Source organism: Lampetra fluviatilis, unplaced genomic scaffold, assembly GCF_964198595.1.
Source record: "Lampetra fluviatilis unplaced genomic scaffold, kcLamFluv1.1 SCAFFOLD_981, whole genome shotgun sequence".
NCBI lineage: Eukaryota > Metazoa > Chordata > Hyperoartia > Petromyzontiformes > Petromyzontidae > Lampetra > Lampetra fluviatilis.
The window spans coordinates 4,578-25,000 of NW_027620911.1; the positions used below are offsets into that span (position 1 = coordinate 4,578).

Here is a 20,423-nt window from a genome sequence, read left to right on the forward strand (position 1 = left end):
AGAGAGACAGAGACACACAGAGACACAGAGACACACAGAGACACACAGAGATACACAGAGACACAAAGAGACACAGAGCCTGGGTTCGAACCCTGGGTGACTGGCTAACTGAGTGACCGAGTGACTGAGTGACTGACTGAGTGAGTGAGTGACTGAGTGAGTGACTTAGTGGCTAACCGAGTAACTGAGTGACTGGCTAACTGAGTGACTGAGTGACTTAGTGAGTGACTGAGTGAGTGACTGAGTGACTGAGTGAGTGACTGAGTGACTAACTGACTGGCTGAGTGAGTGAGTGACTGAGTGACTAACTGACTGCTGAGTGACTTGGAGAGTGACTTAGTGAGTGACTGAGTGAGTGACTGAGTGACTAACTGACTGGCTGAGTGACTGACTGAGTGACTGAGTGAGTGACTGAGTGACTAACTGACTGGCTGAGTGACTGACTGAGTGACTGAGTGAGTGACTTAGTGGCTAACTGACTGGCTGAGTGACTGACTGAGTGACTGAGTGAGTGACTGACTGACTGGCTGAGTGACCGAGCGGTGGTCTGTGCCGAGCGGTGTGGCAAGGGTGGGCCTGGTGAGGGGGCGTATGGGTGAGGGTGAGGGGGCGTATGGGTGAGGGGTGAGGGGTGAGGGGTGAGGGGGCGTATGGGTGAGGGGTGAGGGGTGAGGGGTGAGGGGTGAGGGGGCGTGGGGGTGAGGGGGCGTGGGGGTGAGGGTTGAGGGGGTGAGGGTTGAGGGGGTGAGGGTTGAGGTGGTGAGGGTTGAGGTGGTGAGGGTTGAGGTGGTGAGGGTTGAGGTGGTGAGGGCGCTGCTAGAGGCCGTTGCTGCTGCGCTGGGTGAGCGCCGCCTTGCTCAGCTCCTCCGACGAGGAGCGGCTCTTGTTGAGCATCTTGGGGCCGCGGCGCAGCAGACGCTGAGCCTCCTGGAAGGTCACCAGCAGCTCCTTGCGCCACTGAACAAACTCAGGCTCACTCTGACGGGGGGGGGGGCACAGTGGGGGGTGGCACAGTGGGGGGTGGGGGGGGGCAGTGGGGGTGGTGGGGGGCACGCACGGTCACAAGGGTGGATGGGGACTCGCACTTCGTGAGCCACAGGTCCACCCACTCACCCCCACCATACACCCACCTCCCCACCCCCCACCCACCCACTCACCCCCCCTACCCACCCCCCCACCCACCCACTCACCCCCCCCTACCCACCCACCTCCCCCACCCCCCACCCACCCACTCACCCCCCCTACCCACCCCCCACCCACCCACTCACCCCCCCCTACCCACCCACCTCCCCCCCCCCCCACCCCCACTCACCCCCCCTACCCACCCCCCACCCACCCACCACCCCCCAACCCACCCACCTCCCCACCCCCCACCCACCCACCACCCCCCCCTACCCACCCCCCACCCACCCACTCACCCCCCTACCCACCCACCCCCCACCCCCCACCCACCCACTCACCCCCCCACCCCCCCACCCCCCACCCACCCACCCACTCACCCCCCCAACCCACCCACCTCCCCACCCCCCACCCACACCACCCCCCCAACCCCACCCCCCACCCACCCACTCACCCCCCTACCCACCCACCTCCCCACCCCCCACCCACCCACTCACCCCCCCCTACCCACCCACCCACTCACCCCCCTACCCACCCACCTCCCCACCCCCCACCCACCCACTCACCCCCCCTACCCACCCACCCACTCACCCCCCTACCCACCCACCTCCCCACCCCCCACCCACCCACTCACCCCCCTACCCACCCACCACCCACCCACTCACCCCCCCCTACCCACCCACCTCCCCACCCCCCCACCCACCCACTCACCCCCCCTACCCACCCACCTCCCTACCCCCCACCCACTCACCCCCCCTACCCACCCCCCACCCACCCACTCACACCCCCTACCCACCCACCTCCCACCCCCCACCCACTCACCCCCCCCTACCCACCCCCCACCCACCCACTCACCCCCCCTACCCACCCACCTCCCCACCCCCCACCCACCCACTCACCCCCCCTACCCACCCCCCACCCACCCACTCACCCCCCTACCCACCCACCTCCCCACCCCCCACCCACTCACTCACCCCCCCTACCCACCCCCCACCCACCCCACTCACCCCCCTACCCACCCACCTCCCCACCCCCTACCCACCCACTCACCCCCCCTACCCACCCCCCACCCACCCACTCACCCCCCTACCCACCCACCTCCCCACCCCCCACCCACCCACTCACCCCCCCTACCCCACCCCCACCCACCCCACTCACCCCCCTACCCACCCACCTCCCCACCCCCCACCCACCACTCACCCCCCCTACCCACACCCCACCCACCCACTCACCCCCCTACCCACCCACCACCCACCCACTCACCCCCCTACCCCACCCACCTCCCCACCCCCCACCCACCCACTCACCCCCCTACCCACCCCCACCCACCCACTCACCCCCCCTACCCACCCACCTCCCCACCCCCCCACCCACCCACCCACCCCCCCTACCAACCCCCCCACCCACCCACTCACCCCTACCCACCCACCTCCCCACCCCCACCCCCCACCCCCCCCACCCCAACCCCCCCCCCACCACCCACCCCCCCCACCACCACCCCCACCCACCCACTCACCCCCCCCCCCACCCACCTCCCCACCCCCCACCCACCCACTCACCCCCCCTACCCACCCCCCACCCACCCACTCACCCCCCTACCCACCCACCTCCCCACCCCCCACCCACCCACCCCCCCACCCCCCCCCACCCCCCCCACCCCCAACCCCACCCCCCCACCACCCACCCCCCCCACCACCACCCCCACCCACCCACCTCACCCCCCCACCCACCTCACCCCCCCCCCACCCACCTCGCACTGCAGCACGAACTGCTTCCCCCCCTTGATCCGCAGCAGGACACACTTCTTGTCCTTCACCTGCGTCTCCTCCACCGCCTGCAGCTGCTCCATCGTCAGCAGGTTTTGCTGCACCACCAACACCAACACCGTCATCAGCAGCAGTAGCAGCAGTAGCATCATCATCAGCACCACCACCACCATCGTCATCAGCAGTTGTAGCAGCAGCATCATCAGCAGCAGCAGTGCCACCATCGTCATCAGCAGCAGCACCACCACCACCACCATCGTCATCAGCAGTAGCAGTAGCATCATCAACACCACCACCACCACCATCGTCATCAGCAGCAGTAGTAGTAGTAGCAGCAACATCATCAGCAGCAGTAGCAGCAGCAGCAACATCATCAGCACCACCACCACCATCGTCATCAGCAGCAGTAGTAGTAGTAGCAGCAGTGGCAGCAACATCATCAGCATCATCAGCAGCAGCAGCACCATCATCATCAGCAGTGGCATCATCATCATCAGCAGCAGCAGTAGCAGCAGCAACATCGTCAGCAGCAGCAGTAGCATCATCACCATCAGCAACATCATCATCAGTATCAGCAGCACCATCATCAGCAGCAGCAGCAGTAGCATCATCATCAGCAACATCATCATCATCAGTATCAGCAGCACCATCATCAGCAGTGACATCATCATCAGCAGTAGCATCATCATCATCAGCAGTAGCATCATCATCATCATCAGTAGCATCATCATCATCAGCAGTAGCATCATCATCATCAGCAGTAGCATCATCATCCTCAGTCGCATCATCATCATCAGCAGTAGCATCATCATCATCAGCAGTAGCATCATCATCATCAGCAGCCGTAGCAGCATCATCATCATCATCAGCAGTAGCATCATCATCATCAGCAGTAGCATCATCATCATCATCAGCAGTAGCATCATCATCATCAGTAGCATCATCATCATCAGTAGCATCATCATCATCAGCAGTAGCATCATCATCATCAGCAGTAGCATCATCATCAGTAGCATCATCATCATCAGTAGCATCATCATCATCAGCAGGGCAGCCTGGTGAGCGAGGCTGGTGAGTGTGGTGAGTGTAGTGGTGAGTGTGGTGAGCGTGGTGGTGAGCGTGGTGGTGAGCGTGGTGGTGAGCGTGGTAGTGAGCGTGGTGGTGAGTGTGGTGAGCGTGGTGGTGAGCGTGGTGGTGAGCATGGTGGTGAGCGTGGTGATGAGTGTGGTGAGCGTGGTGGTGAGCGTGGTGGTGAGCGTGGTGGTGAGCGTGGTGGTGAGCGTGGTGGTGAGTGTGCTGGTGAGTGTGCTGGTGAGTGTTGTGGTGAGTGTTGTGGTGAGTGTGGTGGTGAGTGTGGTGGTGAGTGTGGTGGTGAGTAGTAGTGGTGAGTGTGGTGGTGAGTGTGGTGGTGATTGTGGTGAGTGTGGTGGTGAGTGTGGTGGTGAGCGTAGTGGTGAGTGTGGTGAGTGTGGTGAGTTTGGTGGTGATGTGGTGGTGAGTGTGGTGGTGAGTGTGGTGGCGAGTGTGGTGGCGAGTGTGGTGGCGAGTGTGGTGGCGAGCGTGGTGGTGAGCGTGGTGGTGAGCGTGGTGGCGAGTGTGGTGGCGAGTGTGGTGAGTGTGGTGGTGAGCGTGGTGGTGAGCGTGGTGGTGAGCGTGGTGGTGAGCGTAGTGGTGAGCGTGGTGGTGAGCGTGGTGAGTGTGGTAGTGAGCGTGGTGAGTGTGGTGGTGAGTGTAGTGGCGAGTGTGGTGGTGAGTGTGGTGAGTGTGGTGAGCGTGGTGGTGAGTGTGGTGAGTGTGGTGGTGAGTGTAGTGGTGAGCGTAGTGGTGAGCGTGGTGGTGAGTGTGGTGGTGAGTGTAGTGGTGAGTGTGGTGAGCGTGGTGGTGAGTGTGGTGGTGAGTGTAGTGGTGAGTGTAGTGGTGAGTGTGGTGGTGAGTGTAGTGAGTGTAGTGGTGAGTGTAGTGGTGAGTGTAGTGGTGAGTGTAGTGGTGAGTGTGGTGGTGAGTGTAGTGGTGAGCGTGGTGGTGAGTGTGGTGGTGAGTGTAGTGGTGAGTGTAGTGGTGAGTGTGGTGGTGAGTGTAGTGAGTGTAGTGGTGAGTGTGGTGGTGAGTGTAGTAGTGAGCGTGGTGAGTGTGGTGGTGAGTGTGGTGGTGAGTGTAGTGGTGAGGGTGGTGAGTGTGGTGGTGAGTTTAGCGGTGAGCTCCTCACCCGTGAGTCTCCCTCACCGCGCCACTCCAGGCGGTTGGGGAACAGGTAGAAGTAGCGTCGCTGCCACTGAGTCAGGAAGGGGTTGCCCAACTTCAGCATGTAGCCGTGCATGATGCAGTCCTTGCCGTGCGCGTAGTCTGGGGGTCAATCAGCAGGGGTCAATCAGCAGGGGTCAATCAGCAGGGGTCACTCAGCAGGGGTCAATCAGCAGGGTCAATCAGCAGGGGTCAATCAGCAGGGGTCAATCAGCAGGGTCAATCAGCAGGGGTCAGTCAGCAGGGGTCACTCAGCAGGGGTCAGTCAGCAGGGGTCAGTCAGCAGGGGTCACTCAGCAGGGGTCACTCAGCAGGGGTCACTCAGCAGGGGTCACTCAGCAGGGGTCAGTCAGCAGGGGTCAATCAGCAGGGGTCAATCAGCAGGGGGAGAAGGGGGCAGGGAGAGAGACGGTGAGAGTAGCTGGTGAGTGGAGGTGGTTGGTGGTGGTGGTGGTGGGCCATTCAACTGAGCGAGTGGCTGAGTGAGCGAGTGGTTGGGTGAGAGGCTGAGTGGCTGAGTGAGTGGCTGAGTGAGTGAGCGAGTGGCTCAGTGGCTGGGAAAGTAGCTGGGTGAATGAGTGAGTGGTTGGCTGAGTGAGTGGCTGAGTGAGTGGCTGAGTGGCTGAGTGAATGGCTGAGTGAGTGGCTGAGTGAGTGGCTGAGTGAGTGAGTGAGTGGCTGAGCGAGTGGCTGAGTGAGTGAGTGGCTGAGTGAGTGGCTGAGTGAGTGGCTGAGTGAGTGAGTGAGTGGCTGAGCGAGTGGCTGAGTGAGTGAGTGAGTGGTTGGGTGAGTGGCTGAGTGGCTGAGTGAGTGGCTGAGTGAGTGGCTGAGTGAGTGGCTGAGTGAGTGAGTGGCTGAGCGAGTGGCTGAGTGAGTGAGTGGCTGAGTGAGTGGCTGAGTGAGTGGCTGAGTGAGTGGCTGAGTGAGTGAGTGGCTGAGTGAGTGGCTGAGTGAGTGAGTGAGTGAGTGGCTGAGCGAGTGGCTGAGTGAGTGAGTGAGTGGTTGGGTGAGTGGCTGAGTGGCTGAGTGAGTGGCTGAGTGAGTGGCTGAGTGAGTGGCTGAGTGAGTGGCTGAGTGAGTGGCTGAGTGAGTGGCTGAGTGAGTGGCTGAGTGAGTGGCTGAGTGAGTGGCTGAGCGAGTGAGTGGCTGAGTGAGTGAGTGGCTGAGTGAGTGGCTGAGTGAGTGGCTGAGTGAGTGAGTGGCTGAGTGAGTGAGTGGCTGAGCGAGTGGCTGAGTGAGCGAGTGGTTGGGTGAGTGGCTGAGTGAGTGGCTGAGTGAGTGGCTGAGTGAATGAGTGGCTGAGTGAGTGGCTGAGTGAGCGAGTGGCTGAGTGAGTGGCTGAGTGAGTGAGTGAGTGGCTGAGCGAGTGGCTGAGTGGCTGAGCGAGTGGGTGAATGAGCAACTGGGCGAGCAAGTGAGCGAGCGGGTGAGGGGGTGAGCGAGTGGGCGAGCATCCCGCGTACCCTCCTCCTGCCCCAGTAGCTTCTTGGCGCGCTTGCGCGCCTCCAGCTTGTCCGTGTCCAGGTTGACGGCGTCGTGCACCGTCTCCGACACCTCCTGCTGCCAGCGCTCCGAGATCACCAGCGGGAAGTTCTTGTACAGCTCCTGGTCACTCTCCAGCAGCTGGGGAGCGGGGGCACGTTGATACACACCAACTCACTCAGTCACCCACTCACTCACTCACTCGCTCACTCGCTCAGTCACTCAGTCACTCAGTCACTCACTCAGTCACTCACTCACTCACTCACTCTCCCACTCAATCAGTCACCCACTCACTCACCCACTCACTCTCCAGCAGCTGGGGAGCGGGGGCACGTTGATACACACCAACTCACTCAGTCACCCACTCACTCACTCACTCACTCGCTCACTCGCTCAGTCACTCAGTCACTCAGTCACTCACTCAGTCACTCAGTCACTCACTCTCCCACTCAATCAGTCACCCACTCACTCACCCACTCACTCAGTCACTCACTCACTCACTCGCTCACTCAGGCACCCACTCACTCACTCACTCAGTCACTCAATCACCCACTCACTCAGTCACCCACTCACTCACTCATCCACCCACTCACTCAGTCGCTCACTCACCCACTCACTCACCCACTCACTCACTCACTCACCCACTCACCCACTCACCCACTCACTCACCCACTCACTCACTCAGTCACCCACTCACTCACTCATCCACCCACTCGCTCAGTCACTCAGTCACCCACTCACTCACTCACTCAGTCATCCACTCACCCAGTCACCCACTCACTCACTCACCCACTCACTCTCCAGCAGCTGGGGAGCGGGGGCACGTTGATACACACCAACTCACTCAGTCACCCACTCACTCACTCACTCGCTCAGTCACTCAGTCACCCACTCACCCAGTCACCTACTCACTCAGTCACCCACTCACTCACTCACTCGCTCACTCGCTCAGTCACTCAGTCACTCAGTCACTCACTCAGTCACTCACTCACTCACTCACTCTCCCACTCAATCAGTCACCCACTCACTCACCCACTCACTCTCCAGCAGCTGGGGAGCGGGGGCACGTTGATACACACCAACTCACTCAGTCACCCACTCACTCACTCACTCACTCGCTCACTCGCTCAGTCACTCAGTCACTCAGTCACTCACTCAGTCACTCAGTCACTCACTCTCCCACTCAATCAGTCACCCACTCACTCACCCACTCACTCAGTCACTCACTCACTCACTCGCTCACTCAGGCACCCACTCACTCACTCACTCAGTCACTCAATCACCCACTCACTCAGTCACCCACTCACTCACTCATCCACCCACTCACTCAGTCGCTCACTCACCCACTCACTCACCCACTCACTCACTCACTCACCCACTCACCCACTCACCCACTCACTCACCCACTCACTCACTCAGTCACCCACTCACTCACTCATCCACCCACTCGCTCAGTCACTCAGTCACCCACTCACTCACTCACTCAGTCATCCACTCACCCAGTCACCCACTCACTCACTCACCCACTCACTCTCCAGCAGCTGGGGAGCGGGGGCACGTTGATACACACCAACTCACTCAGTCACCCACTCACTCACTCACTCGCTCAGTCACTCAGTCACCCACTCACCCAGTCACCTACTCACTCAGTCACCCACTCACTCACTCACCCACTCACTCTCCAGCAGCTGGGGAGCGGGGGCACGTTGATACACACCAACTCACTCAGTCACCCACTCACTCACTCACTCGCTCAGTCACTCAGTCACCCACTCACCCAGTCACCTACTCACTCAGTCACCCACTCACTCACTCACCCACTCACTCTCCAGCAGCTGGGGAGCGGGGGCACGTTGATACACACCAACTCACTCAGTCACCCACTCACTCACTCACTCACTCGCTCACTCGCTCACTCGCTCAGTCACTCAGTCACCCACTCACCTACTCACTCACTCACTCGCTCACTCGCTCAGTCACTCAGTCACCCACTCACTCACTCAGTCACCCACTCACCCAGTCACCCACTCACTCACTCACCCACTCACTCTCCAGCAGCTGGGGAGCGGGGGCACGTTGATACACACCAACTCACTCAGTCACCCACTCACTCACTCACTCGCTCAGTCACTCAGTCACCCACTCACTCACTCAGTCACCCACTCACCCACTCACTCAGTCACTTAGTCACCCACTCACTCAGTCACCCACTCACTCATCCACCCACTCACTCAGTCGCTCACTCAGTCACCCACTCACTCACTCATTCACCCACTCACTCACCCACTCACTCACCCACTCACTCACTCACTCACCCACTCACCCACTCACTCACTCAGTCACCCACTCACTCACCCACTCACTCACTCACCCACTCACTCTCCAGCAGCTGGGGAGCGGGGGCGCGTTGATACACACCAACTCACTCAGTCACCCACTCAGTCACTCACTCACTCGCTCGCTCAGTCACTCAGTCACTCAGTCACTCACTCAGTCACTCACTCTCCCACTCAATCAGTCACCCACTCACTCACCCACTCACCCACACTCACTCAGTCAACCACTCACTCGCTCACTCGCTCACTCGCTCACTCGCTCACTCGCTCACTCACTCACTCACTCAGTCACTCAGTCACTCAGTCACTCAGTCACTCAGTCACTCAGTCAGTCACTCAGTCACTCACTCACTCACTCACTCACTCAGTCACTCAGTCACTCACTCACTCACTCTCCCACTCAATCAGTCACCCACTCACTCACCCACTCACCCACTCACTCACTCGCTCGCTCAGTCACCCACTCACTCAGTCACCCACTCACTCACTCATCCACCCACTCACTCAGTCGCTCACTCAGTCACCCACTCACTCACCCACTCACTCACCCACTCACTCACTCAGTCACCCATTCACTCATTCATTCACTCACCCACTCACTCACCCACTCACCCACACACTCACTCAGTCAACCACTCACTCGCTCACTCGCTCACTCACTCAGTCACTCAGTCACTCACTCACTCACTCAGTCACTCACTCACTCACTCAGTCACCCACTCACTCACTCGCTCACTCAGTCACCCACTCACTCACTCATCCACCCACTCACTCAGTCGCTCACTCAGTCACCCACTCACTCACCCACTCACTCACCCACTCACCCACTCACTCACTCAGTCACCCATTCACTCATTCATTCACTCACCCACTCACTCACCCACTCAGTCAACCACTCACTCGCTCACTCGCTCACTCACTCACTCGCTCACTCAGTCACCCATCCACTGACTCGCTCACCCACTCATCCATCCACCCACCCGCTCGCTGGCTCCCCCTTAACCCCACCCCTTGACCCCCTTGTTGACCCCTGACCCCACCTTGACCCCCTTGGTGACCCCTGACCCCACCTTGATCCCCTTGGTGTCCTCCTCGTCGAAGGAGCCGATGTCGAAGGCGTCGGCGGCGTTCACCTCGCCCCGCGGGGGGATCAGGGGAGGGGGGTACTGGACACAAAGACAAAGGTCCCCGTGTAGCCTTCACAGACTGTAGGGGCAAGTGCTGTTAGCGAGCACCTATGAAGGCCGGCACGGCACACGAGGGGGTGGGTGGCCAGCACCACGCCCGGCCGCCTTTGTCTCCCCAGTGGCGATGTTTACACACCGCACCAGGTACTCATTTGAGGCTGAGTCGACCTAGGGGAGGCCCAGGACCGGTTCAGATAATCGTCACTGGTGGTGTTGGCCGTGAGCGGGAATCGAACTCGGGTCGCCAGGTTCATAGCGCAGCGCTAACCACTACACCACCGCTCCCCACAGACACACAGACACACACACACACACTGACACAACAACAACCGCCATTCGCCACTAAGTGGTGGTGACGTCACCACGACGCTTGTGCCAGGCCATGTGCACCTTGAGGCCACGTGAAGTGTCGAACGCCCGCTGGCAGGAGGTCACGGGGCAGACCCAGCAGGTGCCACGGGTCGACTGACCGAGATGACCGAGATGAGTGGCTGATGCACCACCTGTGCCCCCTACTGTGCCAACTTGCTGTGCTTTAGCCACCCGGCGCTCCGCTCGTTGTTGTGAGCGTCGCTCCTCCGCCCTCCGTTGTTGTTGGAGGGCGACTGCCTCCAACTGCCCAGTAGCGTCCTTCACGAGCCTCCTCCACTGAGGCCGATCTTGACACCGCTGGTACCGGTCATCGGCAAGTCCACTCAGCTCCACGTCCTCCTGTACCACGTCACTCCATCTCTTCTCTAGCCCGTGCCGCGCCCGTTTAGCCCCCTCGATCCGGCCGAACAAAAGCTGTTGAGGCATGCGGTGGCTGGGCATGCGGGCTACATGACCCAGCCAACGCAGCCTTGCCTGCCGGAGGAGCTCACTGATGGGACTTTGCCCAGATCTTTCAAGGACTTGTGAGCTCCTCACACAATCCAGCCTGGTTAAACCCAGGATGGATCGTAGGCAGGCCAGCCTAAATGTTTCCAACCGGCGAAGATGCTCCACTAGGGGGGGTCCACGTTTCGCAAGCGTAGAGAAGGGAGGGAATGACCGTGGCCGAGAAGACCTGAAGCTTCGTGCGGAGCGACAGACCAGGTAGCTTCCACACAGCGTCACGCAACCGATGAAAAGATATTGCCGCTCGACTGATTCTTAGTGAGACCTCTGCTGTTAAACTGGAGCTGGTTATGAGCGCACTGCCCAGGTATGGGTACACGCACACACACACACGCACGCACACACACACACACACACGTACACACACGAACACACACACACACACACACGTACACACACGAACACACACACACACACACACGCACACACACACACACACACACGTACACACACGAACACACACACACGTACACACGTACACACACGCACACACACACACACGAACACACACACACACACACGAACACACACACACGAACACACACACACGAACACACACACACGCACACACACACACGAACACACACACACGCACACACACACACACACACGAACACACACACACACACGAACACACACACACGAACACACACACACACACACACGAACACACACACACGCACACACACACACGAACACACACACACGCACACACACGAACACACACACGCACACACACACGAACACACACACGAACACACACACACGCACACACACACACACGCACACACACACACACACGTAGACACACACACACACACACACGTAGACACACACACACGCACACACACACACGTGCACACACACACGTACACACACACACGTACACACACACACGTACACACGCACACACGCACACACACACGTACACACGCACACACGCACACCCCCTGATCCTCTCTCTCACCTTGAGGAGGTAAATCTGCTGCCAGTCGATGCCAGCGAAGAAGGGGTGGCCCTTCACCTCCACTGCCCTGCCGGGCGGGAGGGAGACACAGTGGGTGACTCAGTGAGTGGGTGACTCAGTGGGTGGGTGACTCAGTGAGTGGGTGGCTCAGTGAGTGGGTGGCTCAGTGAGTGGGTGACTCAGTCGATGCCAGCGAAGAAGGGGTGACCCTTCACCTCCACTGCCCTGCCGGGCGGGAGGGAGACACAGTGGGTGACTCAGTGAGTGGGTGACTCAGTGGGTGGGTGACTCAGTGAGTGGGTGGCTCAGTGAGTGGGTGGCTCAGTGAGTGGGTGACTCAGTCGATGCCAGCGAAGAAGGGGTGACCCTTCACCTCCACTGCCCTGCCGGGCGGGAGGGAGACACAGTGGGTGACTCAGTGAGTGGGTGACTCAGTGGGTGGGTGACTCAGTGAGTGGGTGGCTCAGTGAGTGGGTGGCTCAGTGAGTGGGTGACTCAGTCGATGCCAGCGAAGAAGGGGTGACCCTTCACCTCCACTGCCCTGCCGGGCGGGAGGGAGACACAGTGGGTGACTCAGTGAGTGGGTGACTCAGTGGGTGGGTGACTCAGTGAGTGGGTGGCTCAGTGAGTGGGTGGCTCAGTGAGTGGGTGACTCAGTCGATGCCAGCGAAGAAGGGGTGACCCTTCACCTCCACTGCCCTGCCGGGCGGGAGGGAGACACAGTGGGTGACTCAGTGAGTGGGTGACTCAGTGGGTGGGTGACTCAGTGAGTGGGTGGCTCAGTGAGTGGGTGGCTCAGTGAGTGGGTGACTCAGTCGATGCCAGCGAAGAAGGGGTGACCCTTCACCTCCACTGCCCTGCCGGGCGGGAGGGAGACACAGTGGGTGACTCAGTGAGTGGGTGACTCAGTGGGTGGGTGACTCAGTGAGTGGGTGGCTCAGTGAGTGGGTGGCTCAGTGAGTGGGTGACTCAGTCGATGCCAGCGAAGAAGGGGTGACCCTTCACCTCCACTGCCCTGCCGGGCGGGAGGGAGACACAGTGGGTGACTCAGTGAGTGGGTGACTCAGTGGGTGGGTGACTCAGTGAGTGGGTGGCTCAGTGAGTGGGTGGCTCAGTGAGTGGGTGACTCAGTCGATGCCAGCGAAGAAGGGGTGACCCTTCACCTCCACTGCCCTGCCGGGCGGGAGGGAGACACAGTGGGTGACTCAGTGAGTGGGTGACTCAGTGGGTGGGTGACTCAGTGAGTGGGTGGCTCAGTGAGTGGGTGGCTCAGTGAGTGGGTGGCTCAGTCGATGCCAGCGAAGAAGGGGTGACCCTTCACCTCCACTGCCCTGCCGGGCGGGAGGGAGACACAGTGGGTGACTCAGTGAGTGGGTGACTCAGTGGGTGGGTGACTCAGTGGGTGGGTGACTCAGTGGGTGGGTGGCTCAGTGAGTGGGTGGGTGGCTCAGTGAGTGAGTGGGTGGGTGGCTCAGTGGGTGGGTGGCTCAGTGGGTGGGTGACTCAGTGGGTGGGTGGCTCAGTGAGTGGGTGGCTCAGTGAGTGAGTGGGTGGCTCAGTGAGTGAGTGGGTGGGTGGCTCAGTGGGTGGGTGGCTCAGTGGGTGGGTGGCTCAGTGAGTGAGTGGGTGGCTCAGTGAGTGAGTGGGTGGGTGGCTCAGTGGGTGGGTGGCTCAGTGGGTGGGTGGCTCAGTGAGTGGGTGGCTCAGTGAGTGAGTGGGTGGCTCAGTGAGTGAGTGGGTGGGTGGCTCAGTGGGTGGGTGACTCAGTGAGTAGGTGGCTCAGTGAGTGGGTGGCTCAGTGAGTGAGTGGGTGGCTCAGTGAGTGAGTGGGTGGGTGGCTCAGTGGGTGGGTGGCTCAGTGGGTGGGTGGCTCAGTGGGTGAGTGGGTGGCTCAGTGGGTGAGTGGGTGGCTCAGTGAGTGGGTGAGTGGGTGGCTCAGTGGGTGGGTGGGTGGCTCAGTGAGTGGGTGAGTGGGTGGCTCAGTGGGTGGGTGGGTGGCTCAGTGGGTGGGTGGGTGGCTCAGTGAGTGATTGGGTGGCTCAGTGAGTGGGTGAGTGGGTGACTCAGTGGGTGGGTGGCTCAGTGAGTGGGTGGCTCAGTGGGTGGGTGGGTGGCTCAGTGGGTGAGTGGGTGGCTCAGTGAGTGAGTGGGCGACTGCCTGGGTGGGTGGGTGGGTGACTGAGTGAGTGAGTCACTGGGTGACTGAGTGAGTGAGTGGGCTACTGACTGGGTGGGTGGGTGAGTGAGTGGGTGAGTGAGTGGGTGAGTGGGTGGGTGGGTGACTGAGTGGGTGACTGACTGGGTGAGTGACTGAGTGGGTGACTGACTGGGTGAGTGACTGAGTGGGTGACTGAGTGACTGAGTGGGTGACTGAGTGGGTGACTGAGTGACTGGGTGAGTGACTGAGTGACTGACTGAGTGGGTGACTGAGTGGGTGACTGAGTGAGTGACTGAGTGGGTGACTGAGTGAGTGACTGAGTGAGTGACTGAGTGAGTGACTGAGTGGGTGACTGAGTGACTGAGTGAGTGGGTGAGTGACTGACTGGGTGACTGAGTGAGTGAGTGAGTGACTGGGTGAGTGAGTGAGTGGGTGAGTGACTGAGTGAGTGACTGAGTGACTGGGTGAATGACTGAGTGAATGGGTGACTGAGTGACTGAGGGAGTGACTGAGTGAGTGACTAACTGAGTGACTGAGTAGGTGACTGAGTGACTGACTGAGTGACTGAGTGACTGGGTGAGTGACTGAGTGAGTGAGTGAGTGGGTGAGTGAGTGGGTGACTGAGTGGGTGACTGGGTGAGTGGGTGACTGAGTGAGTAAGTGGGTGACTGAGTGGGTGACTGAGTGAGTGGGTGACTGAGTGGGTGACTGAGTGAGTGGGTGAGTGACTGACTGGGTGACTGAGTGAGTGAGTGACTGGGTGAGTGAGTGAGTGGGTGAGTGACTGAGTGAGTGACTGAGTGACTGGGTGAGTGACTGAGTGAGTGGGTGACTGACTGAGTGAGTGACTGAGTGAGTGACTAACTGAGTGACTGAGTAGGTGACTGAGTGGGTGACTGAGTGACTGAGTGACTGGGTGAGTGACTGAGTGAGTGACTGAGTGACTGAGTGAGTGACTGAGTGAGTGGGTGACTGAGTGGGTGACTGAGTGGGTGACTGAGTGGGTGACTGACTCAGTGACTGAGTGAGTGACTGAGTGAGTGAGTGGGTGAGTGACTGAGTGACTGAGTGACTAACTGAGTGACTGAGTGAGTGGGTGACTGTACCCGGTCCCCAGGCACCCGAGGCGCTTGGCGACTTCCCGCTGCAGGAGGCCGTCCAGGAGCGACTTCAGTTCCGCGGAGAATGACTCTGGCAGCTCCACGTCCTGATCCCATTGGCACACACACAGAGTTACCACGGAGCGTACCTAGGGGTGGCACGGTGCACCACTCACTCACAATGACACTCGCACACACAAACACCACAAAGCACCCCCAGGTAGCCTCTAGCCGGCTGTAGGGGCAAGTGCTGTTAGTAGCGAGTAGCAGCACCTACACACACAAAGACACACCACAGCTACACCAGACACTCAGTTGAGGCTGAGTCGACCCAGGGGAGGCCCAGGACCGGTTCAGATAATCGCTGTGACCTGTGGTGGTGGTGGTGGCGGCGGCAGTGGTGGCGGTGGTGGTGGAGATGGTGGTGGTGGTGGTGAGGACGGTGGTGGATAGTGGTAGTGGTGGTGGTGAGGATGGTGGTGGTGGAGGTGGTGAGGATGGTGGTGAGGATGGTGGTGGTGGTGAGAATGGTGGTGAGGATGGTAGTGGTGGTGAGGATGGTGGTGGTGGTGAGGATGGTGGTGGTGATGGTGGTGAGGATGGTGGTGGCGGTGACGGTGGTGGCGGTGATGGAGATGGTGGTGGTGGCGGTGGTGGTGGAGATGGCGGTGGTGGTGGTGGAGATGGTGCTGGTGGCGGTGGTGGAGATGGTGGAGGTGGTGGTGGTGGAGATGGTAGTGGCGGTTGTGGAGATGGTGGTGGTGGTGGTGGAGATGGTGGTGGTGGTGGAGATGGTAGTGGCGGTGGTGGAGATGGTGCTGGTGGTGGTGGTGGAGATGGTAGTGGCGGTGGTGGAGATGGTGCTGGTGGTGGTGGTGGAGATGGTAGTGGCGGTGGTGGAGATGGTGCTGGTGGCGGTGGTGGAGATGGTGGTGGTGGTGGAGATGGTAGTGGCGGTGGTGGAGATGGTGGTGGTGGTGGAGATGGTGGTGGTGGTGGTGGAGATGGTGGTGGTGGTGGTGGAGATGGTGGTGGTGGTGGAGATGGTAGTGGCGGTGGTGGAGATGGTGGAGATGGTGGAGATGGTGGAAATGGTAGTGACGGTGGTGGAGATGGTGGTGGTGGTGGAGATGGTGGTGGTGGTGGAGATGGTAGTGGCGGTGGTGGAGATGGTGGTGGTGGAGATGGTAGTGACGGTGGTGGAGATGGTGGTGGTGGTGAAGATGGTGGTGGTGGAGATGGTGGTGGTGGTGGTGAAGATGGTGGTGGTGGTGGAGATGGTGGCGGTGGTGGTGAAGATGGTGGTGGTGGTGGAGATGGTGGTGGTGGTGGTGGTGGAGATGGTGGTGGTGGTGGAGATGGTGGTGGTGGTGGTGGAGATCGGGTGGTGGTGGTGGAGATGGTGGCGGTGGTGGTGGAGATGGTGGTGGTGGTGGAGATGGTAGTGGCGGTAGTGGAGGTGGTGGTGGTGGTGGAGATGGTGGTGGTGGTGGAGATGGTAGTGACGGTGGTGGAGATGGTGGCGGTGGAGATGGTGGCGGTGGTGGTGGAGATGCTGCTGCTGCTGCCCCTGCTCACCATGGTGAGAGTCATCCGGTCGATCTCGTGTTTGTCCTTCGTCTTGTGCTGCCGGAAGGGGCTGTGTCTGTACGCAGAGACACACAAAGTGACACAAAGATCCCCCGTGTAGCCTTGACAGACTGTAGGGGCAAGTGCTGTTAGCGAGCACCTACGAAGGCCGGCACGGCACACGAGGGGGTGGGTGGCCAGCACCACGCGATGTTCACTACACACCACAGCTACTCCAGCTACTCAGTTGAGGCCCAGTCGACCTAGGGGAGGCCCAGGACCGGTTCAAATAATCGTCACCGGTGGTGGCCGTGAGTGGGAATCCAACTCGTGTCGCCAGGTTCATAGCGCAGCGCTCACCATGACACCACCGCTCCGCACACGCAGAGAGACTGACACTCAGAGACAGAGACACAGAGACACAGAGAGACTGACACTCAGAGACACGCAGAGACACACGCTGAGACACAGAGAGACACACGCAGAGACACATACACACAGAGACACACAGAGACACACAGAGACACACGCAGAGAGACACAAAGACACACTCTGTGTGTGTAGCTGTGTGTAGCTGTGTGTGTGTGTAGCTGTGTGTGTAGCTGTGTGTGTAGCTGTGTGTGTGTAGCTGTAGCTGTGTGTGTAGCTGTAGCTGTGTGTGTGTGTAGCTGTGTGTGTAGCTGTGTGTGTAGCTGTAGCTGTGTGTGTGTAGCTGTGTGTGTAGCTGTGTGTGTAGCTGTAGCTGTGTGTGTGTAGCTGTGTGTGTAGCTGTGTGTGTGTGTGTAGCTGTGTGTGTAGCTGTAGCTGTGTGTGTAGCTGTGTGTGTAGCTGTAGCTGTGTGTGTGTAGCTGTGTGTGTAGCTGTAGCTGTGTGTGTAGCTGTGTAGCTGTGTGTGTAGCTGTGTGTGTAGCTGTAGCTGTGTGTGTGTAGCTGTGTGTGTAGCTGTAGCTGTGTGTGTGTGTAGCTGTGTGTGTAGCTGTGTGTGTAGCTGTGTGTGTAGCTGTGTGTGTAGCTGTGTGTGTAGCTGTGTGTGTAGCTGTAGCTGTGTGTGTAGCTGTAGCTGTGTGTGTGTGTAGCTGTGTGTGTAGCTGTGTGTGTGTGTAGCTGTGTGTGTGTGTAGCTGTGTGTGTGTGTAGCTGTGTGTGTAGCTGTGTGTGTAGCTGTGTGTGTAGCTGTAGCTGTGTGTGTAGCTGTGTGTGTAGCTGTAGCTGTGTGTGTGTAGCTGTGTGTGTAGCTGTAGCTGTGTGTGTGTAGCTGTGTGTGTAGCTGTAGCTGTGTGTGTGTAGCTGTGTGTGTAGCTGTAGCTGTGTGTGTAGCTGTGTGTGTAGCTGTGTGTGTGTGTAGCTGTGTGTGTAGCTGTGTGTGTAGCTGTGTGTGTAGCTGTAGCTGTGTGTGTAGCTGTAGCTGTGTGTGTGTGTAGCTGTGTGTGTAGCTGTGTGTGTAGCTGTAGCTGTGTGTGTGTAGCTGTGTGTGTAGCTGTGTGTGTAGCTGTAGCTGTGTGTGTGTGTAGCTGTGTGTGTAGCTGTGTGTGTAGCTGTAGCTGTGTGTGTGTGTGTAGCTGTGTGTGTAGCTGTGTGTGTAGCTGTAGCTGTGTGTGTGTAGCTGTGTGTGTGTAGCTGTGTGTGTAGCTGTGTGTGTAGCTGTAGCTGTGTGTGTGTAGCTGTGTGTGTAGCTGTAGCTGTACCCCCGCAGCAACTTGAAGAGCATGCAGCCCAGAGAGAACCAGTCGGCGCTGCTGTCGTAAGCCGTCCCCTTCTGCAGAACCTCGGGGGCCATGTAGCCGTGGGTACCCCTACTCACTCAGGGGGGGGGGGAGAGGGGGGGGGGAGAGGGGGGGAGAGAGGGGGGGGAGGGGGGGGAGAGTGGGGAGAGTGAGGGAGGGGAGCAGAGGGGGGGAGAGAGTGGGCCCTCACGGGGGGGGGAGAGGGGAGAGGAGGGGAGAGTGGGGGGAGAGAGGGGGAGAGAGGGGGGGGAGATAGAGTGAGCAGATGAGTGAGTGAGTGGGTGTGTGCGAACGTGTGAGTGAGTGAGTGAGCGAGAGGGTGAGCGAGCGGGTGAGTGACTGGCTGAGCGTGCGGGTGAGGCGGTGAGGAGGTGAGCGGTGAGGAGGTGAGGAGGTGAGCGGTGAGGAGGTGAGGTGGTGAGCTCACACGCTGGCGTGGGGCTTCTTCTTGGAGAAGTCGCAGGCCAGGCCGAGGTCGGAGATGCGCACGTGGCCATGCTCGTCCAGCAGGATGTTGGCCGGCTAGACCACCACACACACCGACACACGCACAGACACACACACACACACAGACACACACACACACGCACACACACACACCGACACACGCACAGGCACACATGCACACACACACACAGGCACACGCACACACACACACGCACACACACACACACACCGACACACGCACAGACACACACCGACACACGCACAGACACACACACACACACGCACACACCGACACACGCACACACACACACCGACACACGCACAGACACACACACACACACAGACACACACACACACACGCACACACACACACCGACACACGCACAGACACACACACACACACAGACACACACACACACACGCACACACACACACCGACACACGCACAGGCACACACACACAGACACACACACACAGACACACACACACACGCACGCGCACACACACACACACACACACACCGACACACGCACAGGCACACATGCACACACACACATGCACACGCACACACACGCACGCACACACACGCACACACACACACACGCACACACACACACACACACACCGACACACGCACAGGCACACACGCACACACACACACACACGCACAGACACACACAGGCACACACACACACACACACCGACACACGCACAGGCACACATGCACACACACACAGGCACACACACACACACACCGACACACGCACAGGCACACATGCACACACACACAGGCACACACACACACACACACACGCACACACACACACGCACACACACACACACACACCGACACACCGACACACGCACAGGCACACATGCACACACACACACAGGCACACGCACAGACACACACGCACACACACACACACCGACACACCGACACACGCACAGGCACACATGCACACACACACAGGCACACGCACAGACACACACGCACACACACAGGCACACACACATCGACACACGCACAGGCACACATGCACACACACACAGGCACACGCACAGACACACAGACACACAGACACACACGGACACACACACGGGGACACACACACAAAAAGACAAAGATAAAGATCCCCATGTAGCCTTCACAGACTGTAGGGGCAAGTGCTGTTAGCGAGCACCTATGAAGGCCGGCACGGCACACGAGGGGGTGGGTGGCCAGCACCACGCCCGGCCGCCTTTGTCTCCCCAGTGGCGATGATGTTCACTACACACTGCTACACCACCTACTCAGTTGAGGCTGAGTCGACCTAGGGGAGGACCGGTTCCTAAAATCGTCACTGGTGGTGGCCGTGAGCGGGAACTGAACTCGGGTCGCCGGGTTCCCAGCGCCAACCACTAGACCCACCACTCACCATCACACTAACCACTAGACCCACCACTCAC

The 20,423-nt window shown here is 59.5% G+C and overlaps 1 protein-coding gene across 1 annotated transcript in view; it reads right to left on the minus strand.

Moving 5' to 3' along the window:
- Positions 1 to 689: 689 nt before the first annotated feature.
- LOC144954526 (G protein-coupled receptor kinase 3) overlaps positions 690 to 20,423 on the minus strand; it is a 29,282-nt gene continuing 9,548 nt past the window's right edge. Inside the window, exons 5-14 of the mRNA XM_078884998.1 lie at positions 18,955 to 19,049; positions 18,489 to 18,596; positions 16,814 to 16,880; positions 15,242 to 15,342; positions 11,978 to 12,044; positions 10,015 to 10,110; positions 6,590 to 6,749; positions 5,092 to 5,228; positions 2,870 to 2,983; positions 690 to 978 (exon numbers count right to left, since the gene is read on the minus strand). Coding sequence (XP_078741124.1) covers positions 817 to 978; positions 2,870 to 2,983; positions 5,092 to 5,228; positions 6,590 to 6,749; positions 10,015 to 10,110; positions 11,978 to 12,044; positions 15,242 to 15,342; positions 16,814 to 16,880; positions 18,489 to 18,596; positions 18,955 to 19,049 — 1,107 coding nt within the window. The 3' untranslated portion in view covers positions 690 to 816. The remainder of the gene's footprint in view (positions 979 to 2,869; positions 2,984 to 5,091; positions 5,229 to 6,589; positions 6,750 to 10,014; positions 10,111 to 11,977; positions 12,045 to 15,241; positions 15,343 to 16,813; positions 16,881 to 18,488; positions 18,597 to 18,954; positions 19,050 to 20,423) is intronic.